This window comes from Pteropus medius, unplaced genomic scaffold (genome assembly GCF_902729225.1).
Source record: "Pteropus medius unplaced genomic scaffold, Ma_sr-lr_union100, whole genome shotgun sequence".
NCBI classification, from domain to species: Eukaryota; Metazoa; Chordata; class Mammalia; order Chiroptera; family Pteropodidae; genus Pteropus; species Pteropus medius.
This window is the reverse complement of record NW_024340847.1, coordinates 50,186-77,405: the sequence shown is the minus strand read 5'-3', so window position 1 is coordinate 77,405 and position 27,220 is coordinate 50,186. Positions and strand designations below refer to the sequence as shown.

The window sequence follows — 27,220 nt, the reverse complement described above, 5'->3', positions numbered from 1 at the left end:
AAACGAGGCAGTTTATTAGAAACAGGGTTTATCTGCCTGTGGTGAAAACGAGGCACACACACACACAGAAACGTGCACACGCACACAGTGCACACACGGAAGTGCATGCACACACACGGGGACACGCACATGCACACAGGTACACATGCACATGCGTGCTCAGCCTGCCCCGTGCGCAGGCTCTCGGGCTCTGTGGTGCTGGGTGCCGAGTGCAGGGCGCCCACTGCAGGGCCACGGGAATGCCGACGTCCACCATCGCTGGCCGCTCCAGTAAGTGTCCTGTCAGGTGCACAGATGCCTGTGGGGGCTGTTTCCAAAGGCCACGGACGAGCCAGGCACCCCCTCCCCCCACGGATGTCACGGGCACGCACTCAACGGCGTGGCTTCTCACTCGCGTCCAGGAACGAAAGCAGACCTCACTGAAGTGTTCGCATGTGGCGACATGCGCACAGACATTTTAAAAGGCATGTCGACTCCGTGGTCACCTGGTCACCTCCAGTAAGTATCCACTTCCCAGCACATCTTCCCTTCCCTGGAAAGCATGGCCCTTCTGGCCTCTGAGAACGCCAGCCGATGGAAACGGCAGTGACCTCGTCAGGGTCCCCATGCACGTCCAGCGCCCGAGCACCCCCGATGGCTCCAGCTAGACTCGGTCTGGCTGTCTAGTCGGCCACATGGCTCTGGTTACAGCCCGGCAGCGGAGTGGGGCCCGCTCTGGGTGGTGTGGACACAGCGCCGTGCTGCCCCACAGAGGGGACGTCCACCCCGCTCCCTGGCCCATGCGGCCCTCTAGGGCTCGCTCCCTCTGCCCTGCACGCCAGTCACCGGCACCGTGCCGGGGCCTGCGGTACACAGGAAGAAGCCGCGTGGCTTTGTTCCCAGGGGACCAGCGCTGTAAGTGGGCAGAGAACGAGGTGCAGCGGGGGAGGCCTGGCCTTGGGGTTGACGTCCCCAGATATTGGGGACAATGAGCAGAGCGCCAGCCAGTGCCACAAGTGGCCCCGGCACCGTGTGGGTCACTGGCGTCCACTCTCTGCCCAGTCCTCTGAGCCACTCAGCCACCCCAGCCCCCGCTCCAGGTTTGCAGCCTGAGGGGACTGGAAGCCAGCACTGCCTTTTGCTGACAAGGGACAGACATGCTCGGTACCTTTTCATACTGTTTTAAAATGATCCTCTGTTTAAACAGAAACGACTATAAGAGTATTTTCATTAAAAAGAGAATAGGTTCCTGTTCCTACCAGATGAAACGCCGTGTCCAGTGGCTGGGGGACCAGGGGCCTCCTGGAGGCACGGAGCAGGCCTGCTGGGTGGAGGGGCTGCGGTACCGCATGGCGTCTGCTCGGTGGACAAGGGGCACAGGCGCCTCGAGGGACTGACACGCTGCTCCCTGCTGCTCCCTGGTACCCGCTGGGCGCCCTGCTCGGGCCGGGCCGGCTCTCTGGGTGCAGAGGCAGGGAGAGCAGAGCCCGGGGCTGAGGTGTGAGCGGGACCAGGGGTGGGGGGGGTTCCCAGGAGGGGTCGGTCCCCCTGGCGTGAAGAGGGGTTTCAGGGCATCCCAAGCTGGCTTCCATGCTCAAGTCCTTCAGACAAGAGGGGCCGGGGTGCGGGTCACGCAGGCAGAGGTCACTTCTTCTCATCAAGCCGGGCCAGCTGCTCCCAGGAACAGGCGCTGGCATTAGACATCCCCTGTCCCGGCCCCCAGAGGCTGGGCTGCTCCGTCTCCACTAGTCTCCTTGAAAATGGTGTGTCAGGGATGGAATCAGCTGAAGGCCACAGCTGTACAGCAGTTAAAGTCCCGTCAGTTATGAGGCGCCCCCATCTGCATGGGGCAAGCCAAGGCCGCCCCCCGGAGCTGGTGCTGGTCCCACCGGGCGCCCCCGGGACCCGGCGGGCCCTTTAGATGACCGAGGTGTCCGTCTGCAGGAAGGACGCAGTGCAGGAGCCGCGGTGGAGGTGCAGGGCGCCCTCCAAGCCGGTCCTGGAGATGGAGAGTCTGTCGCCGCGGCTGGAAGCCCGACTTGGACACCAGCTCCGCCACTTCCTTCTGAGCTCGGTCTGCACCTGGGCGAGGGCAGAGCCACGGCTGTGGGGTCAGGAGAGGGGGACTTGGGGTCTAGAGCAGGCCCCGGAGGGAGGCCCTCTGCCCGCACATCCTGTCAGCCTGGCAGGACCGGGCTCGGGAAGGGGAAGAGAGGAGAGATTGCAGGGCAGAGGGCTCGGCTGCGGGGGGCTGCCTGAGGGCACCCACACTGAGCCACAGAGCGCGAGCTGGGCACAGCAGTGACCGTGGGCAGAGGGCGGACAAGGCCGGGCCTTGGGGCACACGCGGCTAGTGCCTGCACTGCAGCAGTTGGTAGCCGTGTGTGAGCACTGGCTGAGTGTCCCCCGCCCACCTCACGGCCACCACCCTCTGCCAGGGCATCTCAGGCCACTGCTCTGCTTCCCGAGGGATCTGTGAGCACAGAACAGGACAGAGCAGGAACGAGGGGGAGGGGCTGTTAAAGAGCGGGAGTGGGGGCCGTTCCTGCTGACTTTGCTGGACACGAGTCCCCGGAACTCTCACTGCCGGTGCTGGGTGGCACAGGGTGCTTGGGACTCGGCGGGAAGAGCATCTGGACTGACAGGCAGGATGGCCCCTGACCAGCGAGGGCGTGAAACGGAGGGCTGGCCAGGCGTGGGCCACGCAGCGCGGGAAAGGCAACCGTCGCTCGGTGACACGATGGCACGGGGAGACGGGTGACGGGGCCACAGAGGGGCCACCGGCACCCCTGCCCCCCCGCCCTGGGGCTCTCGCCCTGCGGGGGAGCACATGGGTGACCGCGTGCCCACCGCTGAAGCCTTCCTGAGCAGACGGTGTGGGAGGTGGGGGGCTGGCCTGCGGAAGATGGGCTCTCAGTGTTGGCCGGGTGCAGTTTGGGGACTCCCTCCCAAACTGCTTATGTGTGCGTGGTTCCCGAGACGTGACGAGAACTTACTTCACTGTTCAGGAAGCAGTAGAGAATTGCCACCACCAGCCCCTGCGGGTGAGAAAGGGTCATCAGAGGCCGCTCGTGCCCGCGGGGATGGCCAGCCCCACCCGCACGTACCTGGAAGGACCCGACACACAGCTCAAACGTGAGCTGGTACTTGGAGGAGATGCCCATGGGAACCACGGCAAAGACCACGTAGTGGACCCCGAACAGGGGGATGAGCAGCAGGGTGGACTTGGTCAGCCTCCTGCACCAGGGGGAGGACACAGCTGAGCATGCCGACCGCACGAGCCCGGGGCCTCAGCAGGATGGCCCCGTTTCTCGGGGGTTTAGGCAACCCCCCAACACGGGCAGAAAGTGCACGTGCAGTAAGGACCGTGCCACCTCACTGCGCAGCAGACTCCTGCAAGAAACTCCGACAAGCTCGCCAGCCACAGCCTGGTCTGAGGCCGGCTCTCGCCGGGTATAGTGGCTGGACCCATCGCCAGCGTCTGAAGGGCAGAGGCAAGCTTTACATCAGGACAAGAAATGGGCCTGGCTGCAGCGGGTCCACTTGTGGGTCCTGCAGTGACCCCGTTCTGGATCCCACACGTCTCAGCTCAACAAGCCGGCTGTCTGCGGGACCGCACGCCCGACGAAGGACACCCGTGCCCGAGTCACTGCCTCCGCCGCCCCCGTACCGCATGAACTCCGGCCACTGCTGGGAGCGCCGACCCAGGACCCCAGGCCTGGCACCCGGTCCCTGCCCGGCCACCCTTGCTCCGTCCCCCGCACTTGGTTCCCAGGCCTGCGGTCAGTGAGGCCAGCTCAGCACCCACGGAAACACACTCACTTGTACTGTGACTGCTCATTGCCCCCAATATCTGGGGACGTCAACTTCTGCAGCAAAATTCGTACAATGCTGATGAAAAGGACAAAATTGACCTGCGCAGGGAGACAGGGGGTGTGGTCGGGTGTCTGGCGCCCAGCCCCAACGAGGACGGGGCCAGGCCCTGCGGTCTGAAGAGGCCGCAGCCCTGCCAGCCTGGCTGCGCCCTGGCCGGGCCCCGCGGCGTGCAGGCTGCGGCAGCAAGTGAATGAATTCACTCTGAGATGCGAAACGCGCAGACGGACCCAGCAGCCCGCACGTGGCTTCTCGGTCAGCCTAACTGTGCCTGCTGGACGCGCCGCCCCCCAGGACAGCATGGGCTCCGGCTCCGCCCCCTCCCCGTCACCTCTCCGAAGGCCCAGCGGAGCAGCCCCCTTTTCCCACGGGATGTGGCCCGCATGCTGCCCAGCGTGGACGCCACTTACCGCGATAGAAAAGAGAATCGGAATTCGTATCACCCACCAGGGGACACTGTGTTCGTTGCTGTCCCAGCAGCTGTCGGGAAGAGGACGAAAAGCACATTGCCGCTGGCTCTATGGACCACGTCACCGGAGGCCACCGCCCACGGCCTCACCCCTGACCGTGCTGCCGGACGCCACGGGCCCCTCTGCTGGGCCGCCTCGCGTGGGCCACGGTGCCCCCGATGCCCACACTGCACCAGCGGCACAGTCACGCTGGCTTAGAGGCCGCAAGGGCCTCAGTCCCTGTCCAGCGGTCGCTGTTTCATTCTCCACAGGACAGACTACTGACGGGGACAGAAACCCCGGCGCAGCCCCAGAAGCCGGGAGGGGCGGGGCAGCCCCACGAAAACCCTGCAACAGGGGTCTGACGTGGCGGCTGTGGCTCCGGCCGGCACGGAACAGCCGGATGCCGGAGGACCTCACTGCGCGGGGACGGCACTCACCCTGTGTCCTCTACAAAGAGCCTGGCCACAGTCCACGCAGCTGTGCACACCATGGGGACGCCTGCAGAGAGACGGCGATCACCCACAACCCTGCGCTGGCTAGCTTGGGACAGCTGCAGGGACAAGCGTGGCCTTTGTCAGCCAGGGTCGTCGGGGACAAGACTGAGCAGAAGACTGAGCGGGAACCTCGTAAATGCACGCGCCCCGTGCTTGTGCCTCTGAGCGGTGAAGATGCTCGAATATGCACCTGCATCTTCATGGCCTGACACGCGTGGGCTCCTGCTGAAGTGCGGGAGTGGACGTGTTCGCCGATTCATGGGTGCCCTTCGCCATGAATGTGAGGGTCCCACAACTTCCCGCTTTCCAGTCCTGGCTAATGCGAGGCTCTCGCAAACTGCTGTGTGGCCTGGACCTCGAGTGGCAGGGCTTGTCGCCCACCCCTTCCAGGCCCCTCTGGCTCCCTGCCACCCGGCAGGGGGGCTGTGCCACAGCGTCACTGGGCCCAGGGGTCCGGGGCCATCGGAGCCTGGCCACAGGCCCTCCCGTCACCCTGCACAAGCCCCTCCCAATGTGACGGGACAGGCACCTGCAGATTCATGGGGGGCCGCGGCACAGGCGGCACGCAGTGGGCAGCAGCATCCTTACCCCATCCGATCAGGAGATAGGCAAGCAGGTGCCGGCGGGGGCCGAGCACGGCCACCAGCAGCGTGTGCAGGTACAGGCCCTCGACCAGCAGCCAGTAGAAGTTGGCCATGGTGCAGTACTGGAAGACCACCAGGCTCAGCTTGCAGCCCACCTGCAACGGCAGTCGGGCGGGGCCCTCTCACTCATGGCAGGACGCGAGGGCGCCCCGTTTGCGTGCGGGGCCCAGGACGCCCCGACACAGCAGGCACTGCGGACGTGTGCGTTGGACAAGCCCCTGGCACCCGGCAGCCAGCCTGGGATTCGTGGGGCGAAGCACGGGGGCACAGTGGGGACACAGCCCACCTGTGGGCAGCAGACTCACGGGGCTGCTGGGCCATGTCCCCTCCTGTCCACCTGTTCCCACCTCCCACGTCCTCAAGCCATGTTTCCCTGTTCCTCCCTGTTCTCGCTCACTGTCCTCTCTTCACAAGAGACGAAGAACAAGAGAAAGAGGCAAATAAATTATGTCCCCAGGAGCATTAAAGGGGTTTCTACCTGGAGAAAATCACGTAGCATAGAAGATAAAGGCCTTTGTATAAGTAAGTGCGCCGGTACAGCCACTTCGTGAGCGAAAACGAAACCGCGGCTTCGGTCACCGCGTCCGCAGGCCGTGCGCCCCTGACGAGCATGGCGACGCACAGACACACATGCAGATCCGCTGTGTGTGCGTGTGTGTGTGTGTGTGTGTGTGGAGGTGTGTCCGGGGCGATGTGCACAGGACACGCGCTACGGCCAGGGCTGAGGAGCGCTGACTGGACCTCCCGGACGCTATGCCTTGACCCGCCCCCAAGCCCTCCGCTGCCCGCTCCACATTTCCCACCCACGGTCTAAGGACAGCACAGGTGACGGGCAGTGGCCACTCCTCACTGACGCCGCACCCTGGAGTGTCACCCACTGAGCACCGTGACGGCCACCGGATGCGGAAGGGCGTAGTGACCACACAGCCACGTAAACGGGGACCAACCAGCAGACTCGCGGCTCGTCTGAATGTCACGGAAACCGTGCTGGGTGTGAGGCGGCGGTTGGCCCACCGGAGGGCAAAGCCGCGGAGCTCACGGTGGGTGCTGCCCGCACGCTGCTGGCACAGGCGTCCGGTTTCTGTGTTCTGGAAGCATCGGCCGTGTTTGGCACGAGCTGAAACACGTGCACCTTTCGAGCCCACAGCGTCACTCCCGAGCTCCGTCTTGCAGAAGCGGGAGCAGCTCTGCACCAGGGCATGTGTGAGTGACGCGCGCAGTCCAAGGGCTGGTCAGACACACGCGTCGCACCCCACCGGACCCGTGCCGGGGGCTTGGAGGGTGTCCTCGATGTCCTGCGTGAGGGAAAGCCATGCGGGAGAAGTGTGCTCAGGACGACTCCGTTTTCGTGGTGGGATCGTGAAAATGCTGTCTCTGCATTTCCCTCCACTTGCTCGTCCACCATCAACGCGCTGTGGGGACCGGAGGTCTGGGGAGTGACAAGCCCTCTGCCAATGTCGTCATCTTCAGCTTGACCACGAGCGGCGTCCCTCGGAGCCTCTGGGACCACCCGGACAGCACGCCGGAGTTCGGCCCAGGCCAGCTGGCCGTTAGCGTTAGCGGCAGGTCGCCCACCAGGCCCGTCCCCTCCCCCACCGCACCTGGGGGGGCGTTGAGGGGCGTGCGCCCTGCATTTGGCCAGGGGCTCCTGCGGGAGGCCGACCCCAGGCAGCCATCTGGTGGTTTCCTCCAGGCCACAGTGGTTTCTGCAGGAGGCAGAGGGGCCTAACAGCCCTGAGCAGGGGGAGGGGCGGGGGCTCTGTGTCCTGGTCAGACTCAGGGTCAGGGTCAGACCACGGCCTCCAAGGCCCCAGGAGTAAGCTGGGTGCCACACCAAGTGCCTGTCCCCGGGCCCTGGAGCGTTCCCATGAGCGAGGAGCTGCCGCTCAGGACCAAGGAGGACAGTGCCCGATGCTGGGGCAGGCGGGCACCCAGGTGGGCCTGACCCCAGGGCCAGAGGTGAGCACCAGGCGGCAGAGATGCACACATGGCAACGCCTCTGTCCTTTCCACAGCTGCACTGCCCTCGGGACACGGGGTCCTGAGCCAGCAGCCCCTCCAGAGTGGACCCTACACAGGGCGGAAGCCTCTGAAGGGTGTGACCCTCTGTGTGTGCTGCACACGTGTGCCTGTGTGTGCGGGTCAGCGCCTGTGCGTGCTGACAGCTGTCACTCGCTGAGCTCCCGGCAGGCCCATTCTGACCTGGGCTGTGGGCTGGCCGGGCTGGGCAGCTTGAGGGCACAGACTGCCTGTGTGCCCCGGTCCCCTCCGGAGCTGACCCCAGGGCCCCACGCTGTCCAGGCCCAGGGAAGGGGTGGCCAGCCCTGGCGAGAAGCCCTCTCTGGGTAGAAAAGCAGCTCTGTCACATCCTCCAAGACCTCTGCCCCTCCTTGGGGGCTGCCCAGGTGTTCTGCTTGGGAGAATAATGTTTGGCCACACCAAGTTGGGAACAAAAATGTCCCAAAAACTCGACTGAAAAAAAAGGACATTTCCCCTCGCTCCCCGTGCTTGGTCTGACTAGGCTTCTGGCTGACAAATTTTCTCAGAACCTCCTGGAGGGAACAAGAGGACAACTGTGTCCTCCCAGCCCCCTCTCATGGTGACATCTGCACTTACAGCTCTGGGGACCACGGGGCTCCTGCTCCCTACTTCCCAAACCTCAGTCCTCAGGACGGGGCTGCGAAATGCAGGGCTGAGGTCGGAGCCCTGAGCGCGAGCCCACCGGCCGTGAGGCCTGGCCCATCGTGGGGTCCCCTCAGCTCCGTGGCCTCCCTCACAAAGTGCACAGACTGTCTCGAAGGTCACCGGGCACCCACCAGCGGTGCCTTTGCAGACAGGCTGGGCGTCCCAAGCACAGGTCATGGCGGGGTCAGTGGTCCCCATGGGGCCATGGCGGGGGTCAGCCTGAGCGCTCCCGTCCCTCAGGCGGGGGCAGTGGCCCTGTCTAGCAGCAGGACAGCGATGACAGCGCTGCTCCAGGGCAAACGCCGGGTCCCTAGTCCTTAATAACTAGGTGAGAAGGGGCTTCTTGGGGCAGAGCTCTCCAAGGGCGTGATGGGGCTTTCCGGGAGGAACGTGCGTCCCTGCTCCTGGCTCAGCCTCGTGGGGACACTGGCCTCCGTGTGGGGTGGGGCTGGCCGCGTGCACATCTTCCTTATCGCATGGGGCCCCTTTTATCAATTCAGTGCACGCGCATCGGGAGCCAGTTCTCCCCAGAATGCATGTGCTTGCAGGCCCATGGGAGCCGACGTCCGTCATGCCCGACCCGTCCTGGCCTGTGGGAGCCGACGTCCGTCACACCTGACCCGTCCTGAGCGGAGCCAGCCGAGGGTCCACACAGTCAGAAGGTGAGAGGAGCCAGCTGCAGAGGCGCCAATCAAATCGGATGGCGCCGGGCCCCCAGCGCCTGGCAGGGCTCCCAGTGACACTGTGCAGGGAAAACCCTCGGGCGGCTCGTGGATGGCGGCTCAGTGTTGCCAGACTCGACGGAAGTCAGTCCTGCAGACCCGCTGACCACGCCACGGGCAGAGCCATGGCACAGAACGGCACATGGCGTCCGTGGACACCTGGTCTCCTGTCAAATGCCAGCCCAAGCGTCTCCGTAGTCACAAGGGCTCCCGGCAGCTGCTGCCCAGGTGACCTCCTCTCGCGGCCGTGGAGGCGCCTGCCGCTGGGAGCCTGGGCGGTTCTGGGGGCGGCGGCAGCACTGTGCCCCATCCGCATCAGTTTCCCAGCCGGGCTGCCGCTGGCCACTCCTGCTGGCTCCTCCAGCAGGCACTGGGACTCCGGTGGGCTCGGCGCTCACGCCCCACCTCCCAGCCTGGAGCCCGCTCACCCGCCCGCTTCTCGCCCATCTCGCCGGCCCCCAGGCCCGCTCTGAGCCCCTCCCCCTGGCCAGGACCTCCGGACCTTGTGCACCAGCTGTGGACTTCGCCACGGAGAACCATGGGGTCAGAGGTGAGAGAAGCGGAGCGGAGGGGGCTGGAGCTGGCGCTGGTGAAAGCGCCCCTCCACGCACACGCACGCACGCAGGGACGCCCCTCCACGCACGCGCACGCACGCAGGGACGCCCCTCCACGCGCCGCGCGCCGCGCCGCGCCGCCGGGACCAGCCCCTCCAGCGCTCGCGCACGCAGCGCACGCCTGCGCAGGGACGCCCCTCCACGCCGCGCGCACGCACGCAGGGGCGGCCTTACCCAGGAGGACGGCTGGTCCGGGCAATGCAGCGTGCTCGAGCTGGAGTACAGCACCTCGTCCTTGACCAGCACCGAGATGGCCCGCAGGATGAAGGACAGGAACAGGTTCAGGTGGATGTAGTTCCGGGTGCAGTGCAGCTTCCTGGGGGGCGGGGGGCGGGGAGATGAGCAAACTGCTCTGTGAAGCCAGCGAGCTTGCCGAAGCAAGACGAACGAGCGGAATCAGTTCCTCCCAAGAAACAGAAATGGAAGAGCAGAAGCAAGTGCCTAGGGGCAGCCATCGAAAGGCGTGCGGGACCTCACTGGGAAAACCACAGGACGGTACAGAAAGAAATAGAGCGCCCAGCGGAGGGGCCCATGGCCGTCAGCGTGGTCACCTCCCCGCCCCCTTCCTCCTCCGCGTGCTGCCGCCTGCGTCCACCCAACAAGTCCGTTTGCCGAGTTCTTCGCTGTGCATGTCACTCATCGCTCTTTTCTAAACGTCCCCTCCAGTGTGGCTCTCCGGACGGGTGGCAGGGGAACGGAAAGGTGTGGCTGGCACGTGAGCCAGGCCAACCTGCCCCTCAGAGATGGCATCAGGGACCCTGCCAGCTCCCGAAGGAGGGCGTGGTGCCGGTGGCTCCGCAGCAGGCCCCGCACACCTGCTTGGCCACCGGGGCGTGGCATGTCCCTCCTTTGGCTGGCGGACCAGGCCACCAGAGTGCCCACCTGCGGGTGGCGCTGTGGCACTAGTTATGAACACACGGAGCGCGGGTGGCCTGCATGGGCGTCACTACCTCATTCCTGGGCCTTGCGGGTTCACAGCTGCTTCGTCTAGTGCCTGGGCCACCGCGAGCACTCAGGGGTGGCAGCTGCTAGGGCCACCCGCGACTCCCACACAAAACCAGGCCGTGGGCCAGCTCGCCGAGTCCTTGTCACACTTTGGGGTAGAATGCCCCCTTCTGTATGTGCAGAGTGAGGACACGGTCACCTGCTACTTCTCGGCGCCTGGGCCATGATGGAGAGCCAGTGCTGTGCAGCAGAACCCCCCCCCCCCCAGTGGTTGCCAGGACAATGGAGCAGGGTCTTCTCAGCTGCAAAGTTTAGAATCCAGTCACCGGCACAGCTGCCCAGGGGCTGGCGTTGGGCAAGCGAGCGCATATGACAGACGGAGCGGGAAAGGGACAGTGTCTTTGTCGTGTGCATAGCCGAGAAGGGTTCCCAGCCGTGGAGCTGTTCCTGGGCATCGTCACACACGGACTCAGCAGCGGGTCAACGTCCTTTCTAACTAAGATGTGCCACCAGCAGGTGACTAACAACGACCATGTCCAGAGAGTTGTGTCGACACCCGTAACACCCTTTGAGGTTCTCTTAAAGGAGCACATCCACATTTTTGGTAATTCCAAGATGCTCTCAGGCTGGCTCATTAAATGTGCCACCCAGGACGAATCGGAGGATAAACCGCCAATGTCAAGAACAGGGGTTGTTCAGCTGTTTAAGAATAAGCTGAAAATTTCCTGGTTCAAGTTATGTCGGCCAGCTTACCTCCCTGGATTTTTTTTTTTTTTTTTTTTTTAATCTTTAACAACTTGAAAATTTAAAAATACATGGTAAAATATAGAAGATAGAACAATAAATACTAACATTGTATCAAGGCTTTTTAAAGACCTGGAATCTGGCAGATATTCCTCACATTTTCAAAGCACGGTTCTGGGTTAAAGGTACTGACTTACTCTTCCTGAGAACGGTCAGCCACCTGCTACAGGTGACACGCCTGAAAAGTGAAAAGTGTAATTTAATTACATTTGCTGGATTTCTCAGCTGTATTCTTCACGAAGCTTTACTCATTTATTTTACTTTCAAAGACAGGTCCCTTCATGGGCTATTTGTTAGGTTCTAAAGATAGACATTGATTTTATCTGAATATTGGTCAACATTTGAATTATACTTTAGCAAAGAGAAATGAGATGTGTGGTGATCAAAACCCTGTTAAAATAAGCCAAACATCACCCATTTTGTTTAGTGCTAGTGATGCCTAAGACATGGATTTCACCCTAAATGCGCTCGTTAGCTTTTCCAAGACAAAATCGTGTATTCTGGGCCTGAAGCCTCTACGCTCCGACCGCGCCCAGTCGGCTGTGCCACGTATGTTGTTAGTTGCCAACGGCGGCTGGGTCAGGTCCCAGGTGGGGGTGGGACTCTAACCTCGATGCCGGGGAAAGAGAGGCAAAGCCTAGCGTGCCTTCCGCGTGCCGTGCTTTGAAAATGTGGGGTACGTCTTCCACTAGCACTGCACGTTAAGGAATTTGTCCAAAGTCACACAGCTACGGAGAAGCCACCCCGGGCTGAGCCCAGGCAGTCTGCCTGGTGCCTCATGCTGGGGATCACATCGCTGTGTCTTGCGGTCGAGCGTGGACGGCCCACGGGGGTGCTTCTGAGTGGCAAGTACAACACTATGTGGCTTCTGCATTTTCCAAGCACCTGCGAAGTGGCCGTATTTGGTAAGTCGACGGAATGCTCAGCGAGGCCAGGACCACCGCCGCACGTGAGGGACGCAGGGCGTTCCGGTAACAGCGTCAGCACTGGTGACTTGTTGACACGGCGTCTTGGGTGCTGTGTCCGCTCGGCACAGAGAGGCTCAAGGCAGCGATCTTCTCTCTTCCGATGGATTAGGTGGCTAAATGGATACATCCCCCATCTCGAATTCAGTTGCAGAATTGCTCATTTCTGGTACTCACCTGAAGAGGCAAAGAATTATGCTCCCCGTTGCAAGGGAGATCAGAGACACGCTGTAGCCCAGGGTGTAAATGGCCTTCACCAGAACATAAAACGTGATCTACAAAGAAAGAAAAAGCGCCTGTGAGCTTTTGGTGGCAGCCTGGGACCGAGGGACCGTCCCCAGACCTGAGGGTGCCGTTCCCTGCACGACGGCTCTCGGCTGCTGGAAACCACGAGCCGCCTTCACCCCTCCTCCTCGCTGAGCCAAAACCGCTGCCTCCGTAAATGCCCACCTTTCTCCTGCAATTCACTGTGAGTGACCCTGGCGCCCCACGCCTCCACCTGTACCACAGACAACGACAGCCTTTCAATGACAGGTGACCAAGAACCTGGGCAGCAGGAGGCCCTGAGGTTTCAGGGGAGGGTCTGGGACCATGTCGGGGGGACAGAGAAAACAGCAAGCAGGTACCAGGACCAACTGGACCACGCCAGGTGTCAGCGTAACAGAGCCACGGCCTGCTCTATTCCCTGCCACGGCTGCCGGCCCTCGCCGAGGGCCAAGTCCTCCCAGGATAAGCTCAGGTGTGGATCCTGGCCTCAGGCTCACAGTGACCCACCCTCGGGTCTTCCTGAGACCAAGGGGACAGCAGGGCTGTGGCTCTGCTCTCCGAACCGTCACTGGTCACTGACAGACAGCGGGGGGCGTGTGGCTGCTTCTCCGCCTGTGGATGAGACGCTGTAATCCCAAGGGAGCAGCCTCTAAGTTACTGAAGGTCTGACATCCGGAAACGAGAGTGACCTGAAAACCCTGCCTGCAGCCGACTGAGCCACAGCGGCTGACCACGTGGTGAACTCTGGCCGTGGGGACCAGACTCGCACGGTCTCAGCTTCCCATTGGCCGTATGAATCTGATGACAGCTGGTCGGGTCCCTGGCATGTGGCCCTGTGAGAGCCTGGAGCTTCGTGACAAGGACACATTTCCATGTCGGAACCACCCAGGCGAGGAGGGCCTCGGTGTCGGATGCTCCACGACCTGTGGTTCTGCTATTGATCCTGCGCAGACACTCGCTGTGTATTTTGTGTTTTTAACGCCGCTTTCTTTTTCTCAAAGCCAGCCCTTGAATCAGAGTGCCTCGGGCCCCCTGGCCGTCCCCGGTGGTACAAGAAGGAAGGAGGTGGTGGGGGTCGCAGAGCCGTGGGGGCTGCTGCCAGGGAGAGGCTGTGGGTGCCGGGCGGGGCTGCAGGCGGAGGGGCCGAGAGGTGTCTCAGGCGTGTCAGGGGGCTTGTCACTCTACAGTTTCGTGGGCGAGATGCTGCAGAGCCACCTGTTACGAGTGTGAGGCGGCTCCACTCGTGACCGTACTTGGGACTGTCACCAACGCACAGATCGGGGGGAAGGCAGCAGCATCCAGGACGCTTCCCTCGTCGCACATCCGAGCATGTGTGCCAGGGCAGGTGGAGCTGGGGACAGACGCCCCGCCCCTGCTCGCCTCCGAGTCCGTAGGCGAACCCGCACCCTGTCCCAGAAGGGGCCGCTGGCTGCTCCCTGCCGGCCTGTCCCTGGGCTGCCTCCTGGCGTCCCGCCAGTGTGCTGAGCAGGTGCTGATCCTGTCTTGAGCTCCAGCTCCAGGACATCACACCGGGCCCTGGGGACACCCCTCACCTCCAAGAACAGCCTCCTCTCAGCAGCAGTGTGCCTCCCCTCTGTGAGGTGCTTGCCCCCCCCCGACTTGCTCATGCCCCCCTCGGGATAGCAGTCTCGCTTCACCTTCCTTTGTCCCCTCTCCCAATGCCTGTCTCCTGGAAAACCCTTCACTGCACAGTGGGCATCTCGCTCCAGGTTCATGGAGGTCGGCTGGCAGTGGCCACAGGCCGTGTCCGTCTGCTGCCCCCGTGAGTCACGGCCATGCTCCTGGCAGTAGAGTTGTGGCTCTGCAGACTCACTCTGGCGGCTGCATTTCTAGTTACTTCTGTGTTTCCCAGCTTGCAGCATCCCTGGGAGACTACAGACCGGGGACACTGGGCAGCAGGTGGGGACTGAGGGGGAGCCCGGCCTGAGGAAGCATCTGGCCTGACGCCAGAGCAAGCAAGGGCCACATCCACGGACGCGCTGCAGCTGGATGGCCCGAGGCTGGCGGGCGCCGAGGCCTCGTCTCCCTACAGCCTGCTTTCCCAGTGGAACTTGGAGGGGGCTGGGGGGCTGCAAACCCTCCTAATGGGACCAAACCCTCCGTCCAGCCATGGAGAGACAGAAGGCCCGAGGCGAAAGTGCCCCTCACGGAAGGGCCCTGGATGCTGGCTCTGGTGGCATGCAGAGGGCCAGGCACAGACGGGGTGCTCCCGAGCCACGCCCACTGGCCACAGGGTCTCTGAGCCCACATGAGGACCAGCCCGGCGGGGCATCTGCGGCATCCTGAGTGCCTCACCCCACATGGCCAGTCCTGGGCTCCTGTGCAGGCCGACTTGTCCCTGGAACTGAGTCCACTTGGAAACCAGCAGAGGCTGCGCACACAGCTCTGGGGCGGCGTCCGGCTGTGTGGCGGCAGGAAGTCCAGTCAAAATGGGGCGCGGGAGAAAAGTGCGCAGCCGACAGACGCGGTGGGGAGCTCGAGGGGCGTGGGAGGGGCCACCACCGCGTCCACCTCTGGTGGCCCGGCCGGGGCCCTGCAGCAGCGCTCCTGGCCCTCGGCCCGTCCGCCCCGCAGCTTCACCCCCGAGCAACGCCCCAGACCCCCACACGCATAGTGTCAAACGCGCGCCGGCCGCCAGGCAGAAGCATCAGCACTTAGGTTGGCGCCGCCATTGTCTTCGACGTCCTCGGGGGGACCGAGGACGCGGCGTGGCTGCCGTGATCGGCCGCGATCTTGCCATGCTCCCATCCCTCTACAGCCACGTGGGGTTCTGTCCCCCAGGACAGTCGGGACAGTGGAGTGAGCGGGGGGGACAGTGGAGTGAGCGGGGAGGACGAGGCCAGCCCCCTACAGGGACCCGACAAGGCTCTGAATAAACGCCGAGGTGAGGTCCGTCCTGGAGCAGAGGAGGTGCAGCCGCCACCGCAGACGGGGGGACAGATGGGACAGCACGGAGACTGCAGAGCCCCCCCACCCCAGTTCTGCAGAGCATGAGACACTCCTGGCCCCTGCGGCCTGTCTCCTGGTCCCCAAAACGGTTAGACCGCGTCCAGCCGGGCCACTGGGGCAGGTGAAGCCAGGTCCTCCTGGTGGGGCCGGGGAGCCCCTCCTTCTGCAGACACGGCTGAGGCTGGGGCTACACTCTGCACACCCCGAAATCTCGCTCCAGGGCCCACAGGCCATCTGGTCTCGGTGTTCTCGAGAGCCAGACGGCAGCTAGGGACAACGGGAATCGGGGTCGCTCACGTCGTGCCCGGAATCGCTGAGTCGAGGCCGACGTGAGGGACCCCGGCTTCGCCTGCTCTGGGCCTCGGCCACCACGTGGGCACCAGCGCTGTCCTCAGCCTCTGGAGTCGGGGAGCGAGGCGGCTGCAGAGCCGTGGGGCTGCCCCTGGCGTTCACCCCCCACGGGGCCTCCTGGAGGACATGCATCGCGGGCCGCGGGGACGGCCGGGCTCGTTCGAGGACCAGAAAGGGACGAGACGAACCAAAAACCACCAAGGCCCAGCAGCACTGGCGCCAGGACCCCCCAAGTGAAGTGCAAAACACGGCGGGGTGCACCCCAAAACGAGCAGGAGCGACGGCAGGAAGGACAGCAGAGCCTGGGGTGGGCCCGCAGCAGGTGAGGAGGAGGGACGAGGACGAGCTCAGGCCAGCGGTCACACACGGAGGTGGGGCGGGCCGGCCAGGCCCTCCGTTCCACCGAGGCTTGGGGGCAAAGCCCCCGCGGGCCCCGCATGGAGCCATCATCACCGCCGTGCCGCGTCTCGCTGGCCCCTGGGCTGTGGGGTCAACGTGGGGACTGGGGCAGCGGTCTGGTTTTCCGGTGACAAAGCAGAATGACGCCCGGGCCAGGAGGCGGGGGCCCGAGCTGGCTGGCACTCGCGGTCAGGCCCGGGCGAGTCCCGCGGAGCTGGCCGGTCACCTCTCCAAGTGCTCCTGGGGACGCCGTGGCCTGCTTCACCGCGCTGGCACGCCGTGTGGCTGAGGGGCTGCCCACCACCACGGAGCCCCCGCCAGCCAGCACGTGTCACCGACCACGCCACCGGCCCGGGGTGCGAGGCGGCCCCAGCGCGTCACGACCCAGGCCGCGGAAACGGCGGCGGGACCCGGGGGAAAAGCCCCGTGGCAGGGAACGTCACGCGGCTCAGCGGCGTGGACGGAGCCAGCCTTTCCCGCCTCCAGAGGACAGACCGTCCCGCGACCCCAGTGCCAGCCGCGCGGGCTCCGGGGACGGACGACGACCCTGGGGCACGGAGCTACCTTGTCCTCGGGGTCCTCGTAGCCGCACGCGTCTGCGAAGTCCGGGAACGTCTCCGACCACCCGTCACTCGTGCAGTTCTTGCTGATCTTCCCTGGAAGGCGAAGCGCGGTGCCGGTCGGCGGTGTCACGTCGTCACAGCCCGGCCTTCGGACGCTCCGTCCCTGGGTCCGCGAGGAGCCGGGCTGGGCCCCTCCCCCAGAAACCTGGGCGAGACCCCTCTGCCTTGTGGCCCTGGCCAAGGGCCACAATGTGACCAGTGACCAGTGCTCAGGGTGGTGGCTGCCGTCGCGGTGTGTTTGTCAGCAGCCGACTGCAGCCTACTCCCACCCACCTGGAGCCCCCCGACCCATCCTGTCCCCACTCCTGCCAGCTGCCAGCTGTCACCCTGCTGCCCCGTCACGGCTCGGGGACACGGGTAGACGGGCGGGCACCATGAATCACTGATGAAGGAGGAAAAGATTGTGGACGAACGTTTAAATTGCCTGGAACAAAGGCAGTTTGACCTAGTCCCATCGTCTGCTCCTAGCTGACCCGAAGGGGAGTGTCCACTTAGGAAGTGTCTGGTCAGGAGAATGACCGCACGGTGGCGGGGGGATGTCCCAGCAGGCACTGAGTGGTGGCCAGTGAGGTGAGGGGCACTGTTGATGTGTCAACCTGGGGTGCCTGGGCAGCTGGACACAGGGCCGCAGTGGACAGTGAAGACAGGGCTGGGGATGCAGGGGGGTCCACGGCCTGAGGACTGAGGAGCCTGGATCCCCCTTGTTCTGGGAGCCACCTCTCCTCCCCTGGCGCTGTGTGGAGTCCCTCCCACCATCTTCATGGCCTCCTCCCACTGTGGCCCTAAGTTCGGCCTCAGAATAGGGGGGCCCTCAGCGGGGTGGCGACAGGTGCTCCCCACCTCCCCAGAGCTGGCTACACACTCCTGTCCCTCGCTCAGTATGAGTAAGGGTCCTGCAGAGACATGGTCACAGTCACAGCATCTGGCTGGGCTCTGGCCCTGGGCAGGGAGGGTCCTCAGACGTCGGCCCAGCAAGGCCGATGGGTGTGTTTCCCGTGACCCTGGGGTGGCCTCTGCTGTCCAGAGAGGTCATGCTCCTCAGCCTCCAGGCCGGTCCCACAGCATCTCATTTCCGGTGGCTTTGGGACCTGCTCGCAGTCCCCGGGAGAGGATGGCAGGGCTGGACTCCAGGGCTGGGCGGCCGGCTGGGGGCGTGTGCTCCTGCAGTTTGTCACCCAGCTGTGCTTGCTCTCCCCTGGCTGCAGAGCACGTCACCTGTCTAAGTGACGTGTCCCCCACCCGGGGGTGACCAGGGAGGCTATCACAGGGCCATCGCCATGTTCCGGCTGCTTCCCAGCGACTGTCACCCGAGTCCCAGGACGAAACGGCCTTTCTTTTCTGGACGCCACCTCCCCCAGGCTGTGCCACACACTCTGTTCAGAATCCTCAGCAGCTCCGGCCCCCAGGGCGCTTACCCCGTGACCCCTACCAGCAGCAGAGTGAGTTCTCTGCAGCACGGATGTCGAGATGCGCCTCCTGACACACCCCTGCTGCCACCTGACTCAGCTCGCAAGGCCCAGCTGGCCCCAGCTCGGCCGGGATAGGGGTTGACCTGCCGGACGCAAACGGCTGCGGGGCCCGGACACGGCAGACGGTACCTGGTTTGCTGTGAAAGTGGCCGAACACCGTGGGGCAGGGCACCGTGACGGTCTCCCCAAGGTCTGCAGGACGCCAGCACGTGATGTTGTCCCAGACGCCCCTGCAGGCTGGAGGCAGACGGAGTGAGAGCAGGCAGGACACGGGCCCCACTCGAGGGAGCAGCCCCGCCCCGGCTGGCAGGGTCCAGCGGGCTGAAGCGCTGCCAGCAGGAGTCACTGTCCTACAGTGACGTGAACGTGCACCGAGAACTTACTGAGGACACACTCGCTGTGTGTTCACTGGTCTAGGCTTAGGAAGAGCCTCGCCTGCAGCAGCAAGTGTTCGAGGGATCCGGTGTGCACTGCACACTCCCGAGCTGCATCACTGCGTTTCCTGCGGGTGTGCCCCAGGGGCGAGGTGGGCCCTCGGTATCTTAGGGTCCCTGGGTGACCGTTTCTGGCAGTGTCCCCCACTCCACACTCAGGAGCAAACGTCACCAATGACCTCTCCATTCAAAGGTAAAGCCACAAGCAGTGGACAGCTTCCAGGGAGCCCGGAAAGGGCCTGCGAGCCCTACGCCCCGGCCTCACCCCACGGGGTCCCCGTGCACAACAGCAGCTCGATGGGGCCTGACCGCTCCGGCCTCAGACGAGCCAGCACCCTGAAGTCAGCGGAGGGGAGCCCCTGGTCGTCACGGACTGCAGGCGGCATCCCGGGCCTCTCCCCAAACAGCCCACCCCACCTTCTGTGCCGAGGCCGCTGGGGCAGCCAGTGACGCCAGGTCCCACGCGGGCGCCGGCTCCCCAGCTCTGAAGGGGACTCGCTCTAGGGCCTGGTGCCGTCCCGTGCAGGCGCTCACGCTGCGCACACGGGCGTTAGGCGACTTCCTCACAGGGTGGGCATCGTGCGCTGGCGTCTCCCACTCGGCAGCGTGTGGCCTGCGTCCCCCTCAGGATGCCATCATTTTCAACGGCCGCCTCAGTGCGGACATGACGCCGACTCCCCAGCTCCACCCCCAGCAGCCACTCTGTTCGTGACGTGAACGGACAGCGATGGAAGAGTTGTTGACCGGAACTCTAGTTACTGAGGACTCATCGGGACCCCGACGCCCGAACTTCTATCCCGTGTCTCCATAAGGGTCGCGGTCGTTTTCCCGGCCGTGAGGGAAGGCGCTTCTCTACGGAGAAGCTAATAAATGTGTGACAAACGCTCAGAACCGGAAGAGTCAGGGCTCAGGCCCGAATCATCAAGACGCCAAAGGACTGGACTGGGGTCCGCAGGTGCCAGCAGCCCCGCGGGGGCGGGGGGGGGGGCGGGAACGCTCCGTTCAGGATTCCGGAGGCCACTTTTTAACCAGGTGCGCAGACAGCGTGATGGGACGCCGTGGGACGCTGCGGGGCACAGCGGGCCACCAGCACGGTGTGCGGTGGGACATGATGGAGCACATGCTCTTCCCAAGGCGTCACAGGGAAGAGGTGGAGCCGGCCCGGAACAGAACCGCGGACGGCCGCGGAAGGCGGGACACTGCCCAGCGGCCGACCTGTCTGCCGAACGTGCCCTTATCTCCAGCAGGCAGGGGCCGAAGCACCCGGAAGGCCCGGGACGTTTGCCACTGGGCTGAGATGGTCCACAAAGGGCGTCCTGTCTAAGCTGTAACCGTGGAAACGGCCCCAGCAAGTTGCTGAATCTGGTGGTGGCTGTCACGCCCCTTCCACATTCTGATCATTCACATTTTCAGACACACAGAAGGAAAGCTGCCTTTCTGCTGGAAGACAGCTGGCTAGCGCGGAAACGGGGAGCCACAGCTCCTCGACCTGGGACGCTGCGCCCTGAGGGGAGAGGTGGCCCCAGGGCCCCCCAGGAGGGGCATCTGCCCGGCTCAGGCCCTGTGAGCCGCCCCCGAGGGCCCGAGGAAGGGCACGGAAAGGAGAGCCAGGTGGTGCCAAACTCAAGGGCCCGGAAACAGCCCTCCCCTCCGCCTCGCGGAGTCACGGGCTCTCCTCCAGGAGGCGAAGCCTCGGCCTTTCGCTCTGCGATGCCAGAGGCGGAGACTGACAGGTGCAAGCTGACAGGGCAGCAAAGCGGAGCCGACGTCCCCACCATGCTTTCTGCCTCCGGCCGGGACCGGGCGGCTCGCTGCGTTCTGAGTCCTCCCTCCACAGCAGAGCAGAGCCCAGCTCTGCAGCCACCTCTGCCCCGGGCAGGGGACCGTGCCGAGGAGCCAGGAGACGCCTAACGGTCTCCACACTCAGACGTGCTCATCTGACAGTCTTTAAACACGAGTCATCGTCACACTGGCCATCAGAGCCGCCGGCCTGTTCCCAGCCCCCTGTGTGCCCATCGCCCACCCAAGGGCCTAAAAGCCCAATAGGGCGACTCACTAGCTGAGCTGGAAAAGCCTCCCCTACAGCTGCGTCGTCCTGTGTGACCCGGCCATTTGCCGGAGCCCAAATCACAGCCAAGCTGCCCCCGCCCGCGGCCTTACCGGGCCTGCCGCTGGCCACGATCAGGCAGACGCCGAGGACACGCCGTCTTTGCTGCTGGACGCCCTCTGCGAGGTGCCCGCAGCAGGCACATGCACAGCCTGCCTGCAAGGGCCCAGCCAGGTGGCCTCAGGACCGAGGTGCCTCCCTTCTCACGCCCCAGACAGGCGGCCCAGGCTTCCGAGGACCACGGATCTGCCCTCTGGTCTCTCCCAGGGTCCAGGACTCAGCCTGTCCCGAGCAGCCATGGTCCCCGTGCAGCTCACCCATGTCCTGCAGCCACTCCGGCCACTGTGGCCTCCGCCCTCAGGCCAGCTTTGCCCTGAGGAGCCTTCGCCGGCAGCTGCAGTTACAACTGGCAGCAGCTCCTTTGACTCTGCTCAGAGACCACGCCGTGAAATGCAGCCACTCCTGGACGCTCACACTGTCGTTTCCCAGCGGTCCGAGCTGACCGCACAGCCCAGTAAGGGCCCTGATTCCTGCACTCAGGGTGCCGGGGGCTGAGACACGCTGTCACCGTGAGCAGTGGCCAGGAGTGGAGGCAGCACTCGGCCTTGGCCTCTCCTGCCAACAAGGCACTGCGGTGACGTGACCGAGCCCTGCAGGAGCTGATGTGACACCAAGCTGGCCCAGCGCCCAGCCCTATGGGTGGTGGACACCACTGCTGTCAACCCTGCACTTCCTACTCCCGGACGTCCCTCCACGTGCTGCATTCCCTCCTGGACATCTTTGCTGCCTGCTCCGGGGCCGATGACAAGTGCCCTGTCACACCAAGTCCCTCGAATCCCAGTCAACATGAACACTGCTGGTGACGATCAAATTCCAGCAAACGAAGGGTCCCTATGGCTCTAAGGGTGCATTTTACATCATCTGTTCTTAAAACACGTGCCGGTGAGATAAGGAGGCTACGTGCATGCATTCACTCGCCTGGGCACATGCAGGAGCCTGTTTAGGAAGCCTGCAGCCAGGACTGGTGACAACAAGGCCCCTGGCAGTCACAGAGTAGGAGGGGCCTTTGGAGGGGTCCACCCAGTACAGCAGCCTCTGCCCAGCTGCACTCTGCTGAGACCGCATGTGGCGAGGAGCTGCTCAGGGCGTGACAATCACATAAGTGCCATGGGACAGGAAGGAGAGGGCGCACGGTCCAACCAGTAAACGGCTCGATTCAACTCGGCCTTTCGGAAGCGATGGCCGCGCCCGTTTCTCATCCCGCGTTTGCTCATGTTCCCTGAAAGTGAAAAGCTGGGCCATTCGGCACCTGCATTTCCTCAGAGTAACGAGTGAGGGCTGTGAGGGGCAGCTGCCCCTCCTGCCATGTTCCCCCTCACCCCTCTGCCCCCTGCTGGTCCCCACCTGCAGGCCCCACGCCAGGCATCAGCCCTCAGTCCTCCTGGGGCCAGCAGCTCCCACTCGTCAGCAGCTGGCCAGCTGCCGGGCTCAAACCCGTGGCTTCAGACAAAGTAAAACTGAACATGGTTCTGAACACTCCATCTGCGTGACCCAACCTGAAATAAAGACTCTCTTATGTGAAACACCCGGTCGTGAGTCGCACCCTCCTCACACGTGGAGTCTCAAGGCCAGTATGTGGGGGCCACCCGTGGGTGCTCCCAGAACCCGCTGGCAACTTGACTGTCCGGTAATGGCGTGGTGGGGGGGGACAGGTCCCATCCCCAGAGTCTTCAGACAGGGCACGAGTCTCTTACGGAGGATGCAGAGGCCAGACGGCTCTGTGCCCATCCCGCCACACGCAGGAGGCCTGTGGGTGGAGCTGCTGACAGGACCTGGCTCACTGGCCACCAAGCCAATGACTCCACCTTAGTCTGTTTCCCCCCAGCATTTACTTTTCCTAAATCTCTTCATTTTCACTGATGGGACCAGATCCCAATGGCCATGACAGCAGTTCTGTCAGGAGGCCTTGGCTGGCAGGACCCACCTCATCTATCCGTGTAGCTGGCGAACGGTAAGCACAGAACGGACCCGCGGCCCCATTTGCCAAGGGGCCGAGCTGCTCCGCCTGCCTTCACCGGGACCCAGTTCCAGCAGACCGTGAGGAAGACGTGGCCATCGGCGGAAGCACAGTCATTAAGGCTGGAGGGGTCCTGGAGCCAGAGGCCCCACTTGCCGACCAAGGAGGGGCCGGGAAGGGCACAGGACGTGTTTTCGGTCTCAGCCTGGAGCAGCACTGTCCGGCATGGGAGCCGCTGTTAGCACTTGAAGGTGGCGGGTCCCAGCTCTGATGCACTGGGCGTCTGAGACTTAATACGTAAAGGGAACTCTAAAATTTCTCATCAGTATTTTATATCCATTACAAGTTGAAATGATAATAACTAAGACATATTTAGCTACGTGAAATATATTGTTAAAACGAATCTCGCAATTTTTTTTTTACTTACAATGTGGCTCTTAGAAAATTCAGAATTACCTATGTGGCTCCCACGCCATTTCCAACGGACAGCGGTCTAGAGCGAAGCCCAGCTCTGCGACTCTGGCCCGAGGTCCACTGCGGGACCCCCACCTATTCTAACACACAGTCTTGCTTTCATTTGAATTTTTTCCTAAAGAGGATAAAATCACGACACAGAACAGAGAAAAAGAAAGCTGAAGGCACAAAAGGTTCTTGCTACTGTTGATCATCTGGGTGTTAGCCCAGAACCCCGAGTTCATAGACCTGCAACTGTGGGGCGTGTGGTCCCAGCACTGCTTTTTGACCTGATGAAAATGAAATCAGCAACTGCACTGTATTTGCAATAGGCCTGTCTTCAGGAAACAAAACTCATTTTTCTGTTCGATTTCTGACGAGTTTCCACTGTTCTTAAGTGGACCAAAATTATGAGTGATGCAACTAAGGTTTCCAAATGCAAGAAATCAGATGAATAGTCATGGAAAGTGGAGTGGCTTTTGCAAAGCATAACAACGCCCAAGAAATTGTTTTAGTAACTGTTGCTGTTGTCTCAGACCCTGGGAACTGTTACTGCCGGGGATTAAGGCTTTCTTTTAAAAGGTCTGTGTGACCGGAGCTTTCCCTCCACGCGAATTTCACCAGAAGTTTATTAAAAGCGGCAACAGACCCTTTTTTTTTTCTTTTAAAGCAGGTGACCTCAAGGCTCCAGTTTCGCGGGCGAGGCGTGAGCTCTCTGCGTGTCCGGTTCTCCACCGCGAGGCGGCCGGCCCCCCAGCCCCTGCCTACCTTTGTGCGTCTCCGACTGGGCCCTCAGCTGCTCTGTGCACCTCGTCTCTTCCTCCCGTATTTCCAGGTGGAGTCGGCATTCTGGCTGAATGCTGTTCACCTGGTCAAGGTTTGAAATAGAAATAACTAAAATTCCACCCTAAGAGGAAAGTCAAGCAAAAGTTCTACCCAAAACACCCAAACCACACAGTTTTAAACCGCTTCCAGACTAACATACATTTCAAAGCCGTCACCCTCATACTTCTGGCATGGTCACTAAAAGAAAGCGCCACCATTTTCTTGGTGAAGGGATTATAAAGCAAACGTGGAGCTGACAGAACATTTTTCTGAGCAGGATAACAAGCTTACAAATGTGATACAGTGTATGTTGTTAGTAGACTAATTTCGCAGCGATAGAGGTCTTTAATCCAACAATCTTCCAGTGCTGGAGCCCTCCATTTCAAAGCCCTTGATTTCATGAAAGCAAACACACGGTTTTCATAAGACCGTGTGTGACAGCCGCACAGCAGCCCAGACACCTCGTCTGAGCGGCCACTGGGCCCCCCGAAGGAGACCTGCAGGACAACTTCATTTGAGAGGCTGCGGGTCACATTTGAAACTCAACTTCAGAATTGGGAGCAAAGGAGTCATTTTTAAAAGATTAAAGGGCAAGTCGGCCAGGGAAGCATGGAGCATCAGTGTCTGCCACCACACAGGGTCTGTCACGGGGACTGCTGATGTGACCCAGATTAATGTTGTCTGCTAATGTGTGCAAAAGGCTACGCCACATGCGCTGGTCTTAAAAGGTGATATTCCGATCTCCATTCCTACTGAGGCCCAACGTTCTCTTTTTCCGTTGCCCCCCAACAAGCACTCACACCGGACGCTGGAGCTGGACCCCTCCCGTGCCCGAACACCTACTGAAGGGGCCCAGGCTCTTGGGCACGTCACGGCCCCCACAGCTAATTGTCCTCCCATCGGAACCGGTCAGTCATAACCCTAACCAGGAATACAATGTCCTAAGAGAATTAAGAAAAGACACTTAATGTGGATACTTTTGCCACATTTACCTCCATTTTCTAAAAGACCCAGAATTCGTCTTTTTCCCCAGTTCATTTCTGGATAACCACCCACTGTAGAAACTCCTGTATTTTTCACATATGAACAAGTCAATGGTTAGTATGTCAAGATTAGGGAAATTCTATTGATGTAAAAAGAAAAATAATTTTTTGCTCTGGTCCTAAAAGACGTCGTAATGCCTGGCATTCTTGGAGTATGCAGAGCCGTGACTTATTTTGGGAGCATCTTAGAAATTAAAGCAGCATTAACCATGATCATTCTCTGTACTTTCAACCAGGAGCTTTTGGGGAGCGCTGAAATTGGCAGCAAGGGTCTTTGCTGGGAGCACCCCTCTGGGGGAGGGAGGCCCGGCTCACCTCCGCCTGAAAACCAAGCACGCTGGGCGTGCAGCCCCCTTAAATAGCTCCGTCCTCGGCTGCACAACCGTAAGAGGAAAAGTGAATGAGTAGGGAGGGGATGGTGAGTGGGTCACACCGCACCGCCTCCGTCTGGGAGAGGCTGCAAGAATGCCCCACGCCACCTTTCCAGAACAGTCTTCAAATAAAAGGATGAATTCCTGAGAAGTGACCCACCAGTGTGCTAATGGAAAAATTTCTGTTCAGTACAGCATTTCCTCCCGTGCTCTCAAATGAAGGTTAAAAAGCAGAATGTTCCAGAAGGAAACTTTCTTGAGCTACATCGTGTGCCCTCTGACACTGGAGCAAGCCAACCCACAGCAGGTGCTGGAGGAGGGACGCGCGGTGAAGACGGAGTGACTCCAGTGTCCTCCGGACAGGGGCCCGCGCAGGTGGCGGGACGGTCCGCACCCAGGGCCCCGCGGGAAGGGCCTCGCCGGCCACGAGCCTGAGGATGAGCGTCGGGGAGACGCTGGACTCAGTTTCCAGCGAGTCCAGGAGGGCGGCGCGCGGGGCGCATTCGGGCTCCCGGCGCTCGCTGCGTCCGACCTGTCCCCGCGCAGACTCCGCAGCGGGGCGACGGGGGCGAGAGGGGCGCTCCCCCCGGGAGGGCCGGGGGGCCGGGCGCACTCATCGGGCCGGGGGTCGGGGGGCCGGGGCCGGGGGCGCACTCACCGGCGCGAGCAGCCATCCGCAGCAGGTCAGCAGCGCGGGCGGCAGCAGCGCGGGCGCCCTCATTTCGGCTCCGCGGACCCCGCATGGGCGCGCAGCCCTCGCCTCCCGCACCGCACGCCAGGCTCCCCAGGCTCCGTGCGCCAGCGGCCCTGGGCCCCGCCCCCCGAGTCCCGCCTCCCCCCTCCCTGCCCCGCTCCCCGCTCCTTCCCCATCCTACCTCCCTGCCCTGCTCCCCTCCCTCTCATCCCTGTCCCCCTGTCTCCGCTTCACAGCAGGGACGAGCAGAACTGGGATGATTTCAGGGGACCAAGGCAAGTGGAGAGGTCCGCGGGACAGCGAGGGGGGGTGACTTTAGGGAACTGGGGGACAGGGGACAGGGCTCCAGGCATGAACGCGATGGTTGTACAACCTGTCTTCTTTGTTAGGTTCCAACCTGAAGATGCCGGAACAAGTGGCAGGAACCCGGCGAGGCCAGCAGCAGGGTTGGGTCCCGGCAGCTGAAAAGAAAACTGGGGTGCGGTTGGGTGGGGGCAGACTGGGCAGGTGGCGGTCTTCAGTCCTGCCTGTCATCTCCCCTCCCCTCCCCCCCCACTGGGAGCCGCAGAGCTGGGCGGGGCTGGGGGGTGCAGAGGCCCCGGGTACCCCACCTGCCTCCAAGGCTCTGGCACCTTTGACACCCAGAGGCATTATGATATCTATCATCTGTCATCTATCACCTATCTGTGTATCTATCATCATCTATCTACCTATCTGTCACTTCTGTGCCATCTGTCTATCGTCTGCTGTCTACCTCTCTGTCCAGTGGGACCAGCACCAGGGACCAGGAGCTGGACTCCGGACGTGCGGCTTGAGGCCTGGAAGCTGACCGACTCTGGGTTCAGTCAGACAAACATTTCTTTTGCTCAGTGTTCAAGCCTGGACAAGCCCAGACATCTCTGAGCCATCTGCCCACTTGTACACGAGATAGTGACCGCCACGCCTCAGAGGCAGCGTGAGGTCAACCAAACGCGAGTGCTATGTTGCAGCTGCGTGTGAACAGCACCTCAGGCGCAGCCGA

General features: G+C 62.4%; 1 protein-coding gene across 2 annotated transcripts; it reads right to left on the bottom strand.

Annotated features, from left to right (window-relative positions):
• Window positions 1-803: 803 nt before the first annotated feature.
• On the bottom strand, window positions 804-26,286 carry VIPR2 (vasoactive intestinal peptide receptor 2). 2 transcript variants are annotated; one of them, XM_039836794.1, is made up of 13 exons: window positions 26,164-26,286; window positions 24,035-24,134; window positions 18,385-18,492; window positions 16,728-16,819; window positions 12,354-12,451; window positions 9,637-9,778; window positions 5,387-5,537; window positions 4,742-4,802; window positions 4,263-4,332; window positions 3,802-3,893; window positions 3,087-3,216; window positions 2,976-3,017; window positions 804-2,083 (listed from the first exon to the last, which is right to left on the bottom strand). In XM_039836794.1, the coding sequence occupies exons 1-13, from the start codon at window positions 26,224-26,226 to the stop codon at window positions 1,799-1,801; spliced, it is 1,434 nt and encodes a 477-aa protein (XP_039692728.1). In that variant the 5' UTR covers window positions 26,227-26,286; the 3' UTR covers window positions 804-1,798. The 2 variants fall into 2 exon arrangements, with proteins under 2 accessions (XP_039692728.1, XP_039692729.1); XM_039836795.1 differs by having other exon boundaries at window positions 804-2,061.
• Window positions 26,287-27,220: the final 934 nt, after the last annotated feature.

Excerpts from the sequence above, each read along its gene's own strand:
- VIPR2 (XM_039836794.1), bottom strand. The coding sequence starts at position 26,226 with ATGAGGGCGCCCGCGCTGCTGCCGCCCGCGCTGCTGACCTGCTGCGGA. Across the intron at positions 9,779-12,353 it reads ATAATTCTTTGCCTCTTCAG|GAAGCTGCACTGCACCCGGA; the intron begins GTGAGTACCAGA and ends CCCGCCCCCCAG. Across the intron at positions 3,894-4,262 it reads CGATTCTCTTTTCTATCGCG|GTCAATTTTGTCCTTTTCAT; the intron begins GTAAGTGGCGTC and ends CTCCCTGCGCAG.